Source organism: Podarcis raffonei, chromosome 2 (assembly GCF_027172205.1).
Source record: "Podarcis raffonei isolate rPodRaf1 chromosome 2, rPodRaf1.pri, whole genome shotgun sequence".
In the NCBI taxonomy this organism is placed as follows: domain Eukaryota; kingdom Metazoa; phylum Chordata; class Lepidosauria; order Squamata; family Lacertidae; genus Podarcis; species Podarcis raffonei.
In genome coordinates, this window is record NC_070603.1 from 25,172,364 (window position 1) to 25,193,252 (window position 20,889).

General features: G+C 45.0%; 1 protein-coding gene across 1 annotated transcript in view; it reads right to left on the reverse strand.

Moving 5' to 3' along the window:
* Positions 1-1,855: 1,855 nt before the first annotated feature.
* The window catches only part of FAM20A (FAM20A golgi associated secretory pathway pseudokinase), a 43,970-nt gene continuing 24,936 nt past the window's right edge, over positions 1,856-20,889 (reverse strand). The window contains exons 4-11 of the mRNA XM_053375390.1: positions 19,630-19,708; positions 17,858-17,950; positions 13,226-13,341; positions 12,270-12,450; positions 11,019-11,128; positions 8,510-8,591; positions 6,444-6,503; positions 1,856-2,387 (exon numbers count right to left, since the gene is read on the reverse strand). Coding sequence (XP_053231365.1) covers positions 2,126-2,387; positions 6,444-6,503; positions 8,510-8,591; positions 11,019-11,128; positions 12,270-12,450; positions 13,226-13,341; positions 17,858-17,950; positions 19,630-19,708 — 983 coding nt within the window. The 3' untranslated portion in view covers positions 1,856-2,125. The remainder of the gene's footprint in view (positions 2,388-6,443; positions 6,504-8,509; positions 8,592-11,018; positions 11,129-12,269; positions 12,451-13,225; positions 13,342-17,857; positions 17,951-19,629; positions 19,709-20,889) is intronic.

The following is a 20,889-nucleotide window of genomic DNA, read 5'->3' on the forward strand; positions in this document are numbered from 1 at the left end:
ACAAGGGTTTCCACCTGTGCAACGGGTCGTCCTCTCCCTACATGCGCCTTCATTCTGCCCTGAAATCTCTGGAGGTGGGGTGGGCAAGGGAATTTTTTTTTAAAAAAAACCTTAATAGCCCGATGAGAACTGAGCATGATGATTGGATTGGGGAGCGAGGCAACAGAGAAGGGTGGGGAAACTGGCCAGCCAGGTATTTGCTGGACTACAACTCCCATTATCCATGAGCATGCTGACTGAGGCTGATGGGAATTGGAGCCCATCAACACAGGGAACACCACACACTCCCCCAGTGGCTAGTAAGAATTCCGGTTGCAGGTCTCACTTGTGCCATTTGTATTTCAAATTGCTGTAGGTTGAGTTCACTGCATCTCGACTACCTTTATACTTGTTTTGGAAGCCACTATTGTTTTATAGCTGCTTAGAAGTCTCCCACTGTAAAATATAGGTACTTTCCCTGCTCTGATGCAGTTGGGGTGTGTGGAGAAGTTAGCATGGCTAGGGGTTGATACTTTTCAATATATCTGCTCAGTTCTTAGACTGTACCTGCCCAGACTGGATGGCAGAATTTATATGCATACTCATGTAGTGGCTCCTTCATGTCGCTGCTGTAATGTGCATTTTGCCCTTATATCTTGCATGTCAGTACTGCCACTGTCCTGCATGCTGTGATCTTGAGGATTATCTGAAGCCCTGTGGCCGGATTCAACTAAGCTGTTGCTCAAGCACAGGGGTCAGCAACCTTTTTCAGCCATGGGCTGGTCCACTGTCCCTCAGACCATGTGGTGGGCTGGACTATATTTTGAAAAAAATATATGAACGAATTCCTATGCCCCAGAAATAACCCAGAGATGCGTTTTAAATAAAAGCACGCATTCTACTCATGTAAAAACACCAGGCAGGCCCCACAAATAACCCAGAGATGCATTTTAAATAAAAGGACACATTCTACTCATGTAAAAACATGCTGATTCCCAGACCGTCCGCGGGCCGGATTGAGAAGGCGATTGAGCCACATCCGGCCCCCAGGCCTTGGGTTGCCTACCCCTGCTCTAGCAGAAGGCAATGCTACAAAGTCCCACTAGCACAACAGGACTTCCTCCCCTCCATTCTCTCCCCTGTGCCCTCCCCAGATCTGTTTGGGAGGACCCCTAGAGCAGTGTGTGAGGGGAGGTTGTTCTTTATGGCAAGGAGAAATGCTTAAGCTGATAGAACAGTTGCCTTAGCACAGGCATGGCCAAACTTGGCCCTTCAGATGTTTTGGGACTACAACTTCCATCATCTCTAGCTAACAGGACCAGTTGTCAGGGATGATGGGAATTGTAGTTCCAAAACATCTGGAGGGCCAAGTTTGGCCATGCTTGCCTTAGCATAACATTGAATTCCACCTTTGCATCACAATGTATGAATTACTTTGTAGATGGCAAAGAGAACTTTCTATTTAGCTGCCTAGATACATGTTAGGTTGTAGTTTGTTTGTTTTAAAAAAACAGTATTTTTGTGGGTAAAGGGCATGCCTTCCAATACTATTCCCTGTAAGTTGCCCCATTTATAACCAGGAGAAGTATCAGTTCCACAACTTCACCATGCTGGCATTTTCCCCTTCGCCTTTTGTCCAGGGTTGCTGGTCTTTCTGTTGTGGTTATCCACTTGTTGAACGTCCCTGAGTGCTAACTTGGTGTCATAGCCTTAAATTGTGATGTGGGTATACACAGATACGTTTTTAGGCACGCTTCCCTTTCATCGCCCCCCCCTTTTATTTTGGACCCCAGTCCCCCCCGCAAAAAATCACAGCAACCTGAAGTAACAGGGGCATGGGCAGATCCCGTGAAACCACATCATCACCCAAAATATGTCTGGTTTGCAGCTACAGAGTGCCCCATTTATTCAGGTCTCCTGGAGAAGATGCACAAAGGTCACTGGTGGTGATAATGGGATAAGATTTCTGGTTATGCATATGTAAAGGAGACTCAGACCCATGGTGCAGCCTTTAATCACCTGCCCAGCAGCATGTTTAGATTTCGGTGTGACAGAGGCCATCCCTCTTGTCAATCACAGTTGTCCAGGGGTAGAGGCGAACAGTCACCAATTAAAAAGTTCAGGTTCTGGTTTATCCCCTAGGTCTCTAGCTTGGCTGTGTCATTCTGTCAAAGGCATCTGTCTCCAGGGGCTCAGCATCAACCACAACATTGTCTTCTCCATTAGCCTCTATGCATTCCTCCACCGCCTTCAGGATGATCTGTAGCCTCCTGTCCAGTGCCAAAAGGTGGGGTTCTGTAAGTACAGGTGCTAGGCGGTCCTCAAGCAAGGATTCCCGCATGATGTCGCTGAGTTTGTAGGCTGGTTGCGCCAAGAGCTGTAGCCGTAATAACGTAGTCTTCTTTATTCTGAAGGAGGACGGGGAAAAACAAGGTTCATTATGCAAAAGCAAAATTCTACCTCCCTGTCTCAGATATTCCTGAAAGTTGGATGGACTTAAATATGCATTGCTGCGACCTGTGCTCAGTTATAAATAATAGCAACGTGGTGGCTTAAGCTTTCTGGAAAGTCATTCCTCCCATCTCCAGATGTTTGGAAGCTGGTTGTGGATACTCAGCAGTGAAGTTGCAAGGGTAAAATGTGCTTTGGGGATATAGGAAGGGCTGTGGCTCTGTTGCAAAGCACATGCTTTTATTATTACTGTTCATTTCATACACCACTTAATGCCAAAATAGGCTTCTAAGCAGTTTACATAGTATGAATGTCAAGTTACACATGCAGAGGTGCTTGGACTGGAGAAAGTTTCCGATTCACTTCCTCACATCCTCCACTTAAAACGATGTCAAGTAGTAGGGCTGCAAAAGATAACCCAGCTGTCCATCACGTGGCTGCCACAATCTCTTGTACTTGGGAACTACAGCACAAGGGGCATTGCCAGCTCAGTGCCCAGCGCTTTGGGAAGTGCCGAGCACAGAACTGGCAAAGTGCTACTTTCTCCTGCCCGTCAGCTGATGGCAATGGGTGGGGGCATATAAGCCAACTTCTTGCAAGTATGCACTGCAAAAAGAAGTTCCCCGTTCAGCCGGTGCCTGCAAAAACAAACAAACCCAGGCATCTTCCTATCCTTTTTAAGCTGCAGTTTCAAAGGGAACACTTCCCCTCTTGAAGCAAGGCCATGAGCTGGTAAGGGAGCTCACATTATGTACCCTGCCCCATTCCTGACATAACGTGCTTTGGGGGAAACAGGCACACAATTGGGACACCTGGTGGGACTGCAGATGAGATGTTTTCCAACCTTGTTTTTAGTAGTTTCTGCATGTACATTTGCCAACCTTACAGCCAGAAATCTAGAAACCAGACTTTGGATATAGATAGCTGTCGTTTGGGATTCAACTAAGCTGTAATGTGTGCAGAATGAGGTCCGTTTGTGCAATGGGGCTTTTCCCTACCCCCTCCTGTGTACCCCTGCATCCCTAACTCTGCACTGGAGGCTTTGAGAAAACTCCATAAAAGGTTTGGGGGCATGTCAAGGAGAATAATAAATAATAATAAATTTTTATTTATACTCCGCCCTTCCCGGTTCAAAAACCGGGCTCAGGGCGGCTAACAAATTTAAAACACTTTAAAACAGCATAATTATATTAATAATTAATTTTATAATTAATTATAAAAACAGCATAAAATACGGTATAAAAACATGAATAACAATAAAATTCAAAAATCAATCAGAGGCTAGCTGGCTGAATTGGTCCTACTTGGGCCAGCGAGGAGGCCCGGGGAGAATTTGCTGTGGGGTCTCGGAGCAGGTGATCTTCATAAAAAGGGGAGGGGAAGGGAAGAGAAGGGAAATAAAAGATCAGGCTGAATTCAAATTAAAGGCCAGGCGGAATAGCTCTGTCTTACAGGCCCAACGGAAGGAGGTTAAATCCTGAAGGGCCCTAGTCTCATGCGACAGAGTATTCCACCAGATTGGAGCCATCACTGAAAAAGGCCTGGCCCTGGTGGAGGATAATCTGACTTCCTTAGGGCCCAGGACCTCTTGTTGTCTTGTTGTACAAGTGGACCTAGTTCCCCACATGCATTAATCAATTTACTGCACTGCATTGGGTTCCACCCTCTGACTGAGCCCAGTGGAGCCATAAACTACTTTTTTTTTTGCCATACCACCTTATTCAAAGAATCAAACTTGGGCGCAAGCACTTCTTTTGGTTTATAGCAGAAGCTGGTTGTCCATGGTGCTAGTTGGTTGGTCTGTATGGGAATCACAAGCTGCTCTTCTTCAATCTGAATTGACATGAGTTTTTTCAAAAAAGTTTTTTTTAAGAAAAGAGGAACTGAACAAATGTTTAACGTAAAGTTAAAGGGACCCCTGACCATTAGGTCCAGTCGTGGCCGACTCTGGGGTTGCGGTGCTCATCTTGCTTTATTGGCTGAGGGAGCCGGCATACAGCTTCCGGGTCATGTGGCCAGCATGACTAAGCCCCTTCTGGCGAACCAGAGCAGTGCATGGAAACGCTGTTTACCTTCCTGCCGGAGTGGTACCTATTTATCTACTTGCACTTGACATGCTTTCGAACTGTTAGGTGGGCAGGAGCAGGGACCGAGCAACAGGAGCTCACCCCGTCACGGGGATTCGAACCGCCAACCATCTGATCGGCAAGCTCTAGGCTCTGTGGTTTAACCCACAGTGCCACCCGTGTCCTGAACAAATGTTTAAAAATAGCTAAATGAGACAAGTGTCTTTAAAAACCAACCACCATCACCTGCCCACTGGTTGAGGAAAGAAGGGAAACCTGCAACCAACCTTTGCAGGTCAATGCATCTGTGCACACCTGGGGTTGGGGGATGTTCTTTGGTAATGCAAAAACTGAGGAAGGCAAAAACCCTTCCATATCAGTGAAATTTGCATTGCTGATTCTCTTTTCTGTTCACACAGGGATAAAATAAATGGCTGGATGCTATACCTGTGCTTGATGTTGCTGCAGGCTGCCTGCATTTAAAAGTCAGAAGTTTGTGGCTGAGAGGACGAGATTAGTTCAGGAAAGGTGTGTGAGCAGGAGCCAATTTAAATCACACAGACTTGGAGTTCAGTGCAAGGATTTATTGGCAACCCTATAATTATAAGCCAGGACTCTTGTAAGGTGTGAATAATGGCTTTTGAAAGTCAACCTGGAGGCTCAATATAACTATACGGGATGATGCCACTGACCTCCGGGGGCACAGAAATACACAGGGAGTATGGTGAAAATAGTTAAGATGTGGTGGGGCAGAGGAACACGGGAGGATGAATAACCCTTGACACAGTTTTTTAAATGCCTAGCTTTTGATTTATATGAATCAATAAAGCAGTAGCCTGAAGAGGATTCAGGCAGTAAAATTTATGAGCAGCCCCCTAATGGCTGGAGGGGGACACAGATGTAATTGATGGCATTTGGGTTCTTTCATTCCCTTTAGAAGACAATAAAATCTGAGTGTTCTTGGCAGGGATCAAAAGAAATGTCTCAATTTCCTTCAGCTATGACAAATGGCATGTTTGATGGGGAAATGGGTGGGCACCCTGTTACACATCCAAATGCTGAAGTCTGCATGCAACTGGGACTTCATTCTGAGTGATGGACAGACTCGGCCTAGTCTGCTTTAGAAATAATTCAGGGGAAGTGAATTATGTTGTCAAATGTTGGGCGGCGGGGAATGACCTGAACTCCAAAACCAGCAGGAGATGGGGTGATCTCCCAGCCCCACAGTAGCTCCTAGGAGACTTTTCGGCTAGCCCTCCCCATTTTCTCAAGTTTATATGGCACAGGGCAATGTGGAGATGCTGGAAAATGCTATGGCAGTGCTTTGAATCATAGAATCATAGAGTTGGAAGAGACCACAAGGGCCATCGAGTCCAACCCCCTGCCCAGCAGGAAACGCCATCAGAGCACTCCTGACATATGGTTGTCAAGCCTCTGCTTAAAGACCTCCAAGGAAGGAGACTCCACCACACTCCCTGGCAGCAAATTCCACTGTCGAACAGCTCTTACTGTCAGGAAGTTCTTCCTAATGTTTAGGTGGAATCTTCTTTCTTGTAGTTTGGATCCATTGCTCCGTGTCCGCTTCTCTGGAGCAGCAGAAAACAACCTTTCTCCCTCCTCTATGTGACATCCTTTGGGTCCTGTCTATATGAGCGTTGTTTGTGGAAGTGCCCAGGGACACTGGGAGCCATGGGAAAGCACCATTCCCATGACTTCCATCATTCCCTTTTCCGGTTCCCAAGAGTACTATCCACCATTCTTTCCTAACCAGCAATTTTAGGGAGCTTTTGCAGACGGACACAGAAATGGACCTGTGAGAAGTGGTGCAGTGATGTCTCTCACTCCATTGCCACCAGGTGAAAGATGTGTTCGCCTGCTTGTTACGGCCCAGGGAGCTGCAATTGAGCCTTTCAGTTCAATCCAAAATAACTTGGGAATGACACTTACATGCAACACTGTTCGAGTGGAGCCAGGATGGAGATCTCATCATGGGAATGCTTCCCAAAACTATGGAAACAAACAAAATGTAAAAGGTGTGCCCAAACCACCCAAGACTTCAGAGCCTGGAATGCTTCAAGTACAGTGATGAGTGACACGAGACAGAAAATTTCCCAGTGCTCTTATTTTTCCATGGAGAAAAATCCACAAGTTGTAACACGGAATGGATGCCAATTGCAAATGCTGCAGAATTAGGCAAATTTAGCAGTTGCAATGCGTTTAATGTTGTCTACTAAATACAAGAAAAATAAACATGCTAAATTAAACCACACACCAAGGCATCTGAAAAATTTGCAATTTAACCTGAGCTTTTTGATGCAAATCAAGTTGATGGGATATAGCAATGGGAGGGGGAGGGGGGTTAATAGTGCCAATTTGGGGTTTTTTTGGTACCTGCTTTCAAAAGAAATTCAATAATAATGATGATGTTGATTATGATGGTGTATTATTTATATGCCACCCATCTGACTGGGTTGCCCCAGCTCCCAACAAAAAAAGCCATAAAAACACCACACCACAGGCACTAAAAACTTCCCGGAACAAGGCTGCCTTCAGATGTCATATGAAGTGGGAAATCATACTATAAATCTTAAATTGAAAGCACAGGAGGCCAAAGGTTACTTATATATGGATATATTTACCTGAATCTTCTTCATTTATGGGAAAATCCGTAACTGAGGATTTACCACACGACTTGTGACACTACGTGTTGCATTAGGCCGCAAGCCAATGCAAATATTTGCATTTCAAATGCCTTAGGAATATAAACAGCACAGTATTTATTTTCAAATTAGTTTATTTGCTTCCAGGGCTAAATAAATAAATGTTTGTAGCAGCCGGTCAGTTTTGTGGTTTCTGACCCTCTCAGATTTTAATGTAGTGTGGGTTAGATGCACTATGAGAACATTTGCTGTAGAGTATTAATGGCTACTCTCCAGAAGATTTTTTGTTGGATGAAAAACTCTCATGCTCTCCAGCCAGCATAGCTATTTATGGGGGATGATGGGAGTTGTAGTCCCATCTTCATCTGGAGGGCACCAGATTGGGGGAAGCTGGTGGTCCACAGATAGATGTGCCCCTTTTGCTGTTTATTTATTGCTATTTGTATATTTTAACTATCCCAAAATACAGACGTGCCTTCACACTGGCCAGATTGTATGTGATGCCCTCTGCCGTACTTGAGGGCAGATACCAAAAGATTCCAACTGAGAAACCACTCTGCCCATGTGGAGATGGTAATCTGGAAACAGTAGCTCATGTTCTCCTGTCCTGTCCCCTTTATGAAGATCTGAGGAATGAGATCATCACCCCACTCTTACTTACCATCCCAGGCCGCCCATCTGCGGCCACATTGTTCTTTCTTTTATCAGATCAAAATGATCAGACAACAGCAAAGGTTGCTAGGTTTATCAAGGGTGCAATGAGATTAAGGGCCACTATCTGAACAATAATCTTGGTCATCTGACTGTCCTTTTTACCCATTGTTGTCTTTTTAATTGTATATATTGCTTGTTTTATGTTGCTATGGCCGTTGGCTAATGCGAATAAAGTTTATCTATCTTGCTATTTTTGTGTTTTGTCAAGGTTATATAATGACAATGGCACAAAAGTGTGTCCAGGTAGTCCTCATGTGCCATTGTGCTGTGTACCTTCATGAATGAGGTAGAATTCCTGCTGGGGATTCAGTAAGAACCTGCCATGATTGTTCAACAGAATTCACTGAGCATCTGCAGAATCTTCCAATGCAAGTCTCTTGCTCACCCTCCTCCTACAATTCCCAGAATCCTGGGATGGTGGCGATGATGGTTACATCAGTGTTTAAGCCAACACAGGCCTTAGTTCAAGACTCTGCCTGGTCACATGGTTTCCAAGAGGGGTTCCACAGAATTTATATCCCAAGACTCGCAGAGTAACTTCTTGAGTCTTGTTCCCGAGACCCAGGACGGACTATTCCTCCCCAAAGCACCAGCTCTTTCCCCCTTTAGGTCCCAGATGCAATTTGTGGGGTTCCTTACCCTCTTGCATTGTCCAAATGAAGCAAAAAGCCATCATCTCCAAACTTTGTGAACATCTCATAATGATGACGGTCCATGTTGCCTTTCAAAACAGAGAAGGAAAAACATTTGGTAGTTCCAGAGTCCTAACCCAATCCAACTGTTTGAGATCTCTCATGCAAGACACATTATCTGAGGTATAATATCAATGTATTAATAGCAGCTTTGAAACTAAGCAGGAAACTGTGAGGAAGACACAAAAATGGCTTTTATCTGGATCAAATGGCTGCTTATAAGATAGGCTTGTGATATCTACTTGTTCCAAAGTTCTGCAAGGATGCATGATGGGATACGGCAGGAAAATAACCCCACTGAGTTACTTTTGAAGGAGTGGGATGCCCTGATAGGAGCAGACAGACATAAATAACATGGTTTGGAAATGCCTAGACCATGTCAGATGGCGGGATAGTAATGAATGACAGTGTAACTGCATTGGCTAAGGGAGGAGAGGAAATACTTGATGTTAGTTATGAACACTTAGAGACGCTTAGAGTTTCCCCCCGTTTTAGACTTGTTTTCTTCCAACAGATCCATCACCATTCTATTTTATTAGGACCGACCTAGAACTCTCAGAGGGCAGGCTTGATGCATCCAGCTGTTAAGCACTTTAAAACCCTGTTGATCAATGGATGAGCCTTCGGCATGCGCTTCAACTCCCCCACTGAAATCAATGGAGCTTAGGAGTGCTGCTTACCTTTGGTTGCATTGAGCCAGAAATCTGCAGAGAGACAGGCCACTTTGAAGGGGAATGCTATAGGGAAAGTATTTGTCGCAGCAATTCAAAAGAAAGGGAAGCTTACTCGTGTCATCCCTTTAGGAGCTAAGGCTGAAAAAATAGTGGCTTGCCATGGCTTTCCAGTGGGACCATTGCACTAGGAGCTAAACCAGGAGGGCTTTAACCTCTTGCTTCTGCCATGGCCCCAAACTGGAACAGGAGGGATTCAAGCCTGATACTGTCATTGCAAAGAAGATTCCTATTTGTTTGGTTCCTGCAGCTAAAGGAAAGATCGGGCCAAGGAGAAGGAGGCAGCAGCAGTAGAAAAAGGATGTGATGTGTCATTTTGGACTCACAGCTGTCCATGGAGGCACAGGTCAATTCTGTGTCCAGGGCAGCTGTTTACCAGCTCCATCTGGTACGCAGGCTGAGACCCTACCTGCCACCTGGTGGACTGTCTCACCAGAGTGGTGCATGCTCTAGTTATCTCCCGCTTGGACTATTGCAATGCGCTATACATGGGGCTACCTTTGAAGGTGGTCCGGAAACTACAACTAATCCAGAATGCTGCAGCTAGACGGGTGACTGGAAGTGGCCACCGAGACCATATAACACTGGTCCTGAACCAGTACATTTCCGAGCACAATTCAAAGTGTTGGTGCTGGCCTTTAAAGCCCTAAGCAGTATACCTGAGAGAGTCTCTCCACCCCCATCGTTCAGCCTGGACACTGAGGTCCAGCTCCAAGGGCTTTCTGGTGGTTCCCTCACTGCGAGAAGTGAGGTTACAAGGAACCAGGCAGAGGCCTTCTTGGTGGTGGCGCCAGCCCTGTGGAACGCCCTCCCATCAGATGTCAAGGAAATAAACAACTATCTGACTTTTAGAAGACATCTGAAGGCAACTCTGTATCAGGAATTTTTTTATATCTAACGTTTTACAATTTTTTATGTGCTGTAAGCCGCCCACAGTAGCTGGGGAAACCCAGCCAGATGGGTGGGGTATAAATATATTTATTATTATTATTATTATTATTATTATTATTATTATTATTATTCCATTTCTGCTTTATAAGCCTTTAGCAAACTAGATGCATACAGTGAGGAGATTTCACCCCTCCCATTGCAAGAATCTGCTGATTTTCCAGAGAGGAGGGGGAGGATTGTGCTTGCTACTTATTCCGCTCCAGCCTCACTTCAAAGGGGGGGGGGGACTGAGTGTTATCTCTGTGTAGATAAGGTCACTGCAGAAAGCAGCTGTAACACTCAGTGCAGTCCAGCGTCTCCATTTGTGTATAGTTTGTATAGTACAGTAGCTGTAGTGAATAAAAGAAGATATTCTTCAGCGCTGTCGTCCGAGTGATTTATGCTCTGCTATACTCTGCTGTGCACTGCTGTCTTCTGGAAGTGAGTTCGGTGCTCACAGCTCTGAGTTGTGAGTCCTCAGCACTTAGACCTGTTCCTGCAGAAGAGGGTCTCTGGAAGTGCTACCCCAGCTCGCCTGGCCCAGTCGGGGCTGAAGTGGTTGAGCCCAGTTGGTGGCACTGGCTCAAAGGCGAAGCTGACATACTGGTCACTGGTGTTTTAAAACTTTTGCATAACGGCTAGAAACAAGCTGATCTCAAAGCAGAAAACATGCTACCAGTGCTGCCAAACTATTTACAAGCCATCTGGTTTCAACATAGCAAGCGACATTTGCAACATCCGCGACAGTGTGTCAGATCCATGAGATTAATTATTACTTTGCTGTTTCCCACTTACCTATTAAGAAGTCAAATATTGCCATGTCGATGATATTGAGTAGCCGAGTGCCGCTGCTGTAAGGATAAATCTCCTTCACTGTGTTGCAGTAGAGTGGATTCACTTCCCATCTGCGAGAAATGCCAAAGGAAGGGGTTGAATGCTAGCACAACTATTCTGGGAGTTCCTCCCTATTTTCTGAAATAGTCGGGAACTAGTCCTGCATTTATTACACTGGCTCTTTAGTAAGGATATACAACACCAGGTTTCCCCAATATGGTGTCCTCCAGATGTTGCGGTGTAACAATTTCTGGAGGGCACCAAGTTGGGGCTGATGGGAGTTGTGGCCAAACACCATCCGTTGGGGAAACCTGGTCTGTGGTGCTTTTGAGCAGGTAGCTACTTTTCAAGAAGGGTTGTCAATCTCTTCTGTGTGGGAATGAGTTTGCCAATGATACTTCTGGTGGCATCAGATCTCGGCCTGTTTTGTTCTGGCAGTGGTAGGTAAAAGGAACAACATACCCATGCTTTTCTGAAATGATATTAACAAACCAAAGTTAGGGATATGGGTGGGGCCCAAGTGCTCTATCGATAGAAAAAAGCTTATGCTTCTTGCACCAAAGAACAGTGGTGATTCTCAACCAGGCACTTGTTCTGAGATAGAACAGGTCTTCTGTGCCTCTTCTCTAAACATTCAGTAAAGTCATTCTCAGGCACGTTCTAGAGTGAAAGGTAAAGGTCCTGACCATTAGGTCCAGTCGCGGATGACTCTGGGTTGCAGCGCCCATCTCGCTTTATTGGCCAAGGGAGCTGGTGTACATGTGGCCAGCATGACTAAGCCGCTTCTGGCGAACCAGAGCAGCACACGGAAACGCCATTTACCTTCCCGCCGGAGCCTACTTATCTACTTGCACTTTGACATGCTTTCGAACTGCTAGGTTGGCAGGAGCAGGGACTGAGCAATGGGAGCTCACCCCGTCGCGGGGATTCGAACCGTCAACCTTCTGATTGGCAAGCCCTAGGCTCAGTGGTTTAGACCACAGCGCCAGCAGCATCTTGAGTGAAACAGCAATACGATAGTTTGGTGAAGCAAGCCGAACATGCTTAGGACGACACCCTTAGTTTAACCTTCGTAAAATAGAAATACTTCCGACGTCTGAAGGACTGCTAAGCCCAAGAAATACTGCAAAATATGCAGTCAGTTTCAAGTGCTATATAAATAAGAATATGAGTTAAGGGCAGGCCAAGAGAGAGATTCATTTACCCACTTACTCCTCTTTTCCAGCAAAGGTGTAGGATCGTATCCATGGGTTTGGGATGGAGATTCTTGGTGCCAGGTTGAGAGATGGCAGGAAAACAGAGAGGGATCCTTCCAGCAGGTGAGGATTCCCACACACGGCATATTCTGTCTTGCACATATAAGGGCATTTGGCAAAGAAACAAACATTGCTGGCTGCAGAGAGAGCAGAATCTGTGAGTGAGAGGGCTAATGCAGTGCTGCACAGTTTTAAGAATCTGGGGGACCTTGGTGAAAACATGAGATCAGTTATTTTCTCATATTAAAGCGATATGTCATTAAGATCACAGGGGAAATAACATCTTAAGTTACATATGAGGCATCATTTTGAACCCACCTTTATTTATACACTTCATAAATCACAACGGTTTGTGGAGTGGCTTGTGATTTTTTGAACATTTGGGATAGGCAGTAGCAGCATGGTCCCCTATCACTGACAAGGCTAGATGCCAGGAAGCAGAGCAAAACAGAGCAAACATTTCTCTTTAAATCGTATAAATCATTTGCCTTTTATTAAGGAAGCAGAGCAAGCATCGCTAGGCCACACTCTTCCTGATGGAGGAGTACAATGGCCACTTCAAATGTGACAAATGTCCTGGGCAAATACTAGTCTTTAAAAGAAAAATTGCTTTTATCACAAATGCTGATCTTGTTTGTACTGTTTTTGCTGCATGTACACTCTCTGGAAAGCTATGGCCAGTTCATCCATTTTTTCCAAACAAACAAATATGCCAGAGCTTCCTAGCACATGGTATCCACAGCATGAGATGCAAGGGCAATCATCATGTCACACACACTGTGTGGTTTGCACTGTGCATGTTTTTTCCTACGTAGAAGAGATATCTGTGTCATGTTTGAAGCAGCTCTTAAAACCACAGCTTCTGGAAAGCTGTTGTTTTCCTCTTCTGCAGATAGCGCAGGTGAAACTTACCTGGTGAAACAAAAAAGACACTTTGCAGGATTTCATTTTTGGTGACCTCTAAGATTTCCTTTGTAACGTTAATCATTCTCCCAACCACTGGAGGGACGCGGCGGAAATCCAGGATTCTGCAGTGGGGAGAAGGGAGGCAACAGCTAGGAAAGTACAGTCGTACCTTGGAAGTCGAACGGAATCTGTTCCAGAAGTCCAAAACATTCAGAAACCAAAGCACGGCTTCCGATTGGCTGCAAGAAGCTCCTGCAGCCAATCGGAAGCTGTGGAAGCCCCGTTGGATGTTCGGCTTCCAAAAATAGTTCGCAAACCAGAACAGTCACTTCCGGGCTTGCGGAGTTTGGGAGCTAAAACGTTCAAGAACTAAGCTGTTCGAAAACCAAGGTACGACTGTATTTCTTAGAGTAAACAGAAGTAGCAGACTCTTCCCATTAATCCATAGCAGGGGGAGTTGTTCATCCCATTGTAAAACTGAGCACACTTCCCCAGACCAGATCTGGCCAGCTGATCCAATATATTTAGTACGCTCTTGAGTAGGAATCCAGCCAAATGGGTCTGCCTGCTACGATGGCATTATCTGTAGTTTACTGTGTGTGAAGAAGAATGTGCCAATTCTGTTTCCTGCAGAGCATTCTTTTAAAGTTCCCTGCATTCCTCAACGTGGTTTATATATTACATTACTTTTATTGGATTTAGTGAAGCGCTGGCTATTCTCCCAACTAGATTATTTTGAATAATGACTGCCAGCTGAGAATTGTGAAGCTAGATTTTACATTGTGGGCTTACATTGCATTGTCCATTAAGTCCGGGCAAGATTAAATTGTGTGCTAAGTGCCCCACATAACAGAACCTCAGCAAAGCTGGAATGTGATCTAGTTTAATGACTGAAGGGGTTGACCGAGGAAAAGGCTGTGCCCGCTTTGTGCCCAACACCCGGTTTCTAAAAATTTCCTGCCAGTAAAGAAAAGGACAACTCTTTCCTTTTTACAAGATAAGGGAACAGTTTTAAGCCTCAGGACAATTTAGAATAATCATAGTAAATAAATGACAGATGGTGCAAGGCCAAAACACTCGTTTCACTGCCAAGATTTGAGGGTGAAAAAGAAAAAGGAAGCTTCGCCCTCCTTTGTAGAGAGGCACTCAGCTGACTGATAAAAATGTATGATTCATAGGTTCAGTTCTTCTTAAATCGGACCTCAACTTTCATCCTTTTTGTATGATGAATTTCTGCAACAGAAGTTGGGGGCAGAAATGTGACTTGAGGTGAAATATCCCCAAATAAGCCGTTTCCTTTGTAGCTCATGGTTTTTATTTGTAGTTTGATGGCAGAGAGCATGCCTTGCGGGCAGAAGATCTCCCACTTTAATTCCAGGGCAGGGATTGGAAGTGAAGTACTGAAGTTCTCACCCTGGGCCAGCAGGGGGATACTGTAGATAGTTATGCAAATAAGGGATCGAAAGTGACGTTCAGTGATTGGATAGTTACAGAAAATGGTTACTGTTGCGTTCTAGTGGAGCTCTATATAAGCAGGCTGGCTGAAGCCTTTAGTTCAGTTCTGTCCTGGCCTGTGAATAAACAAGAGCTGTTTGAAAAATCGCTGTGTCGTCTGATATGTTCACTCACAACCTAACAGGAAGGAGACCCTTTTGAAACCTTGGAGAGCTGCTGTCCTTCAGTGTAGAGCCTGTAGGCAAGGCTGATTTGGATGGATCAGTCGTCTGGCTTGGCATAAAAACACTTCCTGCGTTCCAAGTATCCAGAGAATAGGTGCAACATGACTGGGACAACCAGTGGCTCAGGAGAGGGAAGACCCCTCTGCCTTTAATAGTTGAATAAATGAGGGGTGGTTTCCCCCCTCCTGCTGAAATTCTACATACCTATTGAAAGAAGAACAGTCATGTCTACCTTTGCATCAGATTACTTTAAAAAAATAATAAGGGGTGTGTGTGTTCCCAAATACTTAGTAAAACAAAGCTTTGATAACGCAGCTCAAAGAGCAAACAACTGCAAAGCATCAAGTCCTGTGCTGTTAAGTGGAGGAAAATATTCACTGCTGTTGTTAATATTTAAGTCACCAGGGAGCCTTGATCATCACAGGTCTTAAGGGAAAGCCCATTGGTCAGTGGTAGAGCAGAAAGCATTCTGCTCTGAATGCAGAAAGGCCCGAGTTCATCAGGCAGGGCCGAGGAAAAATAGCCCTTCCTGAAACATTGGAGAGCCTCTGTCAGTCAGTGTAGACAATCCTGAGCTAGAGGAACCCGGGGCAGTACAGGGGCAGTGCTTCCCAAAGTTGGGTCTTCAGCTGTTTTCGGACTGCAATTCCCATCATCTTTGATGGGATGCTAGCTAGGGATGATGGGAGTTGTAGTCCAAAAACAGCTGGAGACCCAAGTTTGGGAAACACTGGTAGAAGACAACTTCCTATGCCTCCAAATTGCACATTATATTTTGAGAGTCACTGGTGTGTGTGTGTTTGTGTGTGTAGCCAGTCAACTTAAGCAGCTCCATGAAGATTTTCTTCATTCTTCAGTCCCCATTAGTGGCCCATCATCCAAAAACATGCCCTCTCTTTGTGTCTTGGCACATCTCCTGCATGCTCATGCTCAACTGTGTATAGTCTACAAATATGCAGACCAGCTGCAGCCTCACTTGTTGTGCCGCCATTTTGCTATTGTTGCCGTCGGTGCAGAGGCAATTCAGAAAGGCTCTTGATGGACGCTCTGTATGTGCCGTGCATGCGAGAGCTTTGCACAACCTGCAAACTCTTGGAAGACCCTTCCTAGTGGGACATATATTTCTACTGCCTAGGCTGATTCAAACCACCGAAAATTGCAAATGGTGCTATGTGGGCTTGGTGGTGTTTTCTCAGCAGAGCAAAACATTATTGGCTGGTGAGTCAGTAACCACCAGGCAGACTGACTAATACTGGCACAGAAGCCACTTAAAAATGCCCCCAAGTCGGCTGGAACTCGCTTTTTAGCCTGTTGCTCAACAGAAAAACAAAACAAAAGCTTGGCTTGGGTCTGACTGAGGACTTGGTGAGACACACCAAGCCAAATGCAGCCATATTTTTGCAGCCCGCCAGGGTCTTGACAGGCAACTAAAGCAGGAGATGGATTGAGCCCATAATAGGCTGCCACATACATACATAAGCTGGTGTTTAACATGTGGTGCAAAAACATGTTGTGCAAGCCTGATCTAGCTTTTGGGATGGCCCGGTTACAGTTTCTATTAGGAAATGGAAAAGATTCACACTTCAGGAGTGTAAAACCAGGGATGTACGTAATGTCCTGTGGAGCTGGAACAGTTTGGAGTAGGGAGCGATACTTGAAAATAAGGAACATATTGTGACAAGTGCTGGAAAATTCAGACAATTTGCTTCATGCTCCCCGTCTGTGCTGGTGGCAGCTCCTCTGGCCTGCGCGTGTTTTCAGAACATAAGATCAGACCAAATACCTATCTAGTCCAGCATTCTGTTCTCCTAGGTGGGATCCAACAAACCTGTTCCACCAGCTCAAGGATTCTGCCTTGAGCAACACTTTGAGCAACACTTATCTATACAAACTGGCAGCTCTCCAGAGTTTCAAACAGGGGTGTGTGTGTGTGTGTGTGTGTGTGTGTGTGTGTGTGTGTGTTTCTCAGCCCTACCTGGTTATGGTGGCGATTAAACCTGGCACCTTCAGAATGCAATGCAGATGTTCCACCACTGAGCTGCCATAGACTTTCCTGATGATCCCAGATGCCCATATTTATCCCTGTTGCCACTGAAATGGTTTGCTCCCAAAACAAGAACGCATATACCAGGAAAGGCATACTATGGGCAGCTTGAAACAGACATCATATACAGTGGTACCTCGGGTTAAGAACTTAATTCGTTCTGGAGGTCTGTTCTTAACCTGAAACTGTTCTTAACCTGAAGCACCACTTTAGCTAATGAGGCCTCCTGCTGCCACTGCACAATTTCTGTTCTTATCCTGAAGCAAAGTTCTTAACCCGAGGTAATATTTCTGGGTTAGCGGAGTCTGTAACCTGAAGCGTATGTAACCTGAAGCGTATGTAACCCGAGGTACCACTGTATTGTTGAAATCTGAATGCAGATCCCTAAATCCCCTCTCCTAAGGAATCTCTGGGGGACACGGGTGGCGCTGTGGGTAAATCCTCAGCGCCTAGGGCTTGCCGATTGTATGGTCGGCGGTTCGAATCCCTGCAGCGGGGTGAGCTCCCGTCTACGGTCCCAGCTCCTGCCCACCTAGCAGTTCAAAAGCACCCCTAAAAGTGCAAGTAGATAAATAGGTACCGCTTTATAGCGGGAAGGTAACGGCGTTTCCGTGCGCTGCGCTGGTGCCGGCTCGCCAGAGCAGCTTCGTCACGCTGGCCACGTGACCCGGAAGTGTCTCCGGACAGCGCTGGCCCCCGGCCTCTTAAGTGAGATGGGCGCACAACCCTAGAGTCGGACACGACTGGCCTTCAGGCAGGGGTACCTTTACCTTTACCTTTAAGGAATCTCTTATTATGACAACACTACCATTCCTTGGGCTTTTGAGCACTGCAGCTCTTGTTTTCTTCTCCCTGAAGTAAGGTTAGGCCCCAAATATATGTCCAAAGAAGGGGTGAGCAAGAGCATCAAATTACCTGTCGAGGTGGAAGGCAGCTATTTCTGCATTGTGCCTTTGAAAGTCAACAAAATAGAAAAAGTCTTCTGGAGTCTCCTCATCTCGTTTCTGTCTGAAAGGAAGATAGGGGTCACTAAGAGAAAGGAGATTCCTTCTGCATAACTGTTGACATCCTCCTGAGTGCAAGGAGAGTATTTATGGTACAACTAGAGAAGGAGGACAAATGATTGTCAGAACAGACGACTGTGAAATCATCTCTGTGTTAACGTGTCTCTGTGCTTAGAGTTCTAAAATACAGAAAAATGGTACCTATTACCCCCTTTTTTAAAGGTGAGGCAAGTCTGCACAAGAGGGCTGCAAAAATAATAAGGCCTCCTTCAACCTTAGCTTAACTTTAATTGTGTTCAATTAATGTTAGTGGGCTGTTGGTGGTTTTTTGTTTTTTTTTTTAAATTTTCTAACTAGTAATCTCTGCTGACTGATTCATCAGGAGCACCTCTATGATAGAATTGACAATTAAAAATATATATATAATCAGAATATTATTTGCCAAGCAAGTGCTTACAAAACCTGTGGGTGGGTAGCAGGTGCCATCTTAGAAGAGTCATTTTGTACTCTCTCACACGAAGGGAATGCCTCTTCTAAGATGGCTCCTGCTGTGACATAAAGCTGCATCATCTAAAAATGAGAAGCATTTTTTTCAGTCTCTAGAGGGGGAAAATCCAATTGATTTTTTTAAAAAATAAAATAAAATAAAAACCTCATACAACTAAACAGTTACGATTTAGTTGCTCAGGTGGCAGCTCTCATTTTTATTTCAATTAAGTAAACATACCTCATTCTCACACTTGCTGTATGCTTTTCCTCCATCTTTCTTTTTCTCTCTTTGTTGAGTAAGGCCTTCCAGATATTATTGGACTCCAACTCCCATCAACCTCCCCCCAAGGATGGCCAATGGCCAGTGAGGAAGGGAGCTGTGGTCCAGGAACATCTTCCTCACCCTTGTTGTGGAAGAACTGATTCCAGTTACCAACTCGTGCCAGAGTGGAAAGGGAAAGCTAATGTCCTGTTCCCTCAAAGCAAGAATGCTCCAATACACTTCCCGTCTTTCTTTCTTTTTGCATTTAATTCTCTGCCCACAACCTTATTCCTTAACTTTGTGCCTTATTAAGAATGGTTGACATCTACTGGTGAAGGTCCTCTGACAGAAGACAATCTGTTAGCAGAACGAGGAGGGAGGCAGGCAATTTTTAGCACTCCCCCTTGCAGCACTTTGTACTGCCCCACCAATCTGTTCTAGATTGAAGCATATTTAAAGGGGGTGTAGGGTACTGCTGGGGGCAGTGGGGAAAATCAGTGAAAGTGGCAGTGTGGTGTAGTGGTTAAGAGCAGTGGACTCGTAATCTGGTGAACCGGGTTCGATTCCCTGCTCCTCCACATGCAGCTGCTGGGTGACCTTGGGCCAGTCACACTTCTCTGAAGTCTCTCAGCCCCACTCACCTCACAGAGTGTTTGTTGTGGGGGAGGAAGGGAAAGGAGAATGTTAGCCGCTTTGAGACTCCTCAGGGTAGTGATAAAGCAGGATATCAAATCCAAACTCTTCTTCAAACTCTTCTCTTGTCCCACTAAAGGGTTCCCTTCTGTAATCCACCACTGAATACCACCCAGGATTTACCATTGCACTTTCCCCTCTGTTCATGGTGGTGTCATCATGATGAAAATGCACACCAAACCAAACAAGATAAATAACAGCAACGGCTAGGCAAATGTTTTCAGGTGAACTGAGCTTACCTCATGGGTTTGAACATGGCTTTGCCAAAGTCCTGGAACCGCAGAACAAGTTTCAGGTGCACACCACTGGGCTTGACAACTGGAAAGTGAAACCGAGACGCTCAGCTCATTGTTCAAACAGACTTTTGAGAAAACGGAAACTCTTTAGTGTTAACCTGGCAAGTTATTCAGGTGGGATTCAACTAAGTTGTTGCCTGGAATGAGCTCCACTCATGCAATGGGGCTTTTATCCCCTCACTCCTCACCCCACCCCCCCTAAATCTGCCCTAAAACATGCTGAGGGTACATGCGGAGGTAGGGTGTACTGAATTCTTCAACTTTCAAATTCCAAAAATCAGAGTTGTTCAAAAGTTGTTACGTGACTTGGGAATTCAAATTATATTTTGGTTAAATTAATATAATTTAGCTTTGCTTGGTAAGCAAAATGTGTGTAAAATTGCATAGAAATCCTTAAAAAATGATTGCCAAATACTTTTAGTGTTTGTTAGACACACACACTTAACAACAACAACAACATTATTATTATGATTATGATATTTTAGCATTACCTGACATTTTAAGAAGGTAAAATTAAAATCCTTTGGTTTTCCAAATGCAGTTTATATGTTTCTTCATCGAATGTAGACTTATGAAGCTAAAAGCAGATTTGAATTCCTCAATGACACCCCTAATGTGGGGGGCACAGAGAGGAGGGGGGAAAGTCCCTTTGCACGAGCAGACCTTGTTCTGCAATGCCTAACCCACTTAGTGCTGTGTTGAATTCAGGAGAACAGCACTCTGTATAACAGGGGGACTTGCTACATATCCAAGACTGAGGTTTCAACTAGTTCCTAGTTAACTAGGGGGGGACTACCCCCCCCCAAGGTTGGGAAATGAGTTTCTTCTTACAGGCTATGCCTGCTTCTTAAAGAGACAAGCCACACACACTACAGGTATGGGTGGGTGTGAGAGGGACTGAAACCAGCAGCTCATTTTGCTCTGCGTTTCTGTTCCAACCCGTTATTAGCATCTAGACTTTGCCTACTACTCCACTAGGAAATGAGGGATGCCTTGCCAGAGCAGGCTGCTGTTCTATGAATATGAAAATTTCAATTTAGGGGCATAACTTTGATTGAAGTGTTCTGGGTCAAAGGCTCTCCATCGAATTTAAGTGGCTCGTTTCCATGTACGCCAAGCTGATTAAAAGAATTCTGGATTACTGACCCAGCTCGGTTTTTGTAATATTCACAACGTAATTAAGATATATTTGCATATAGAGGT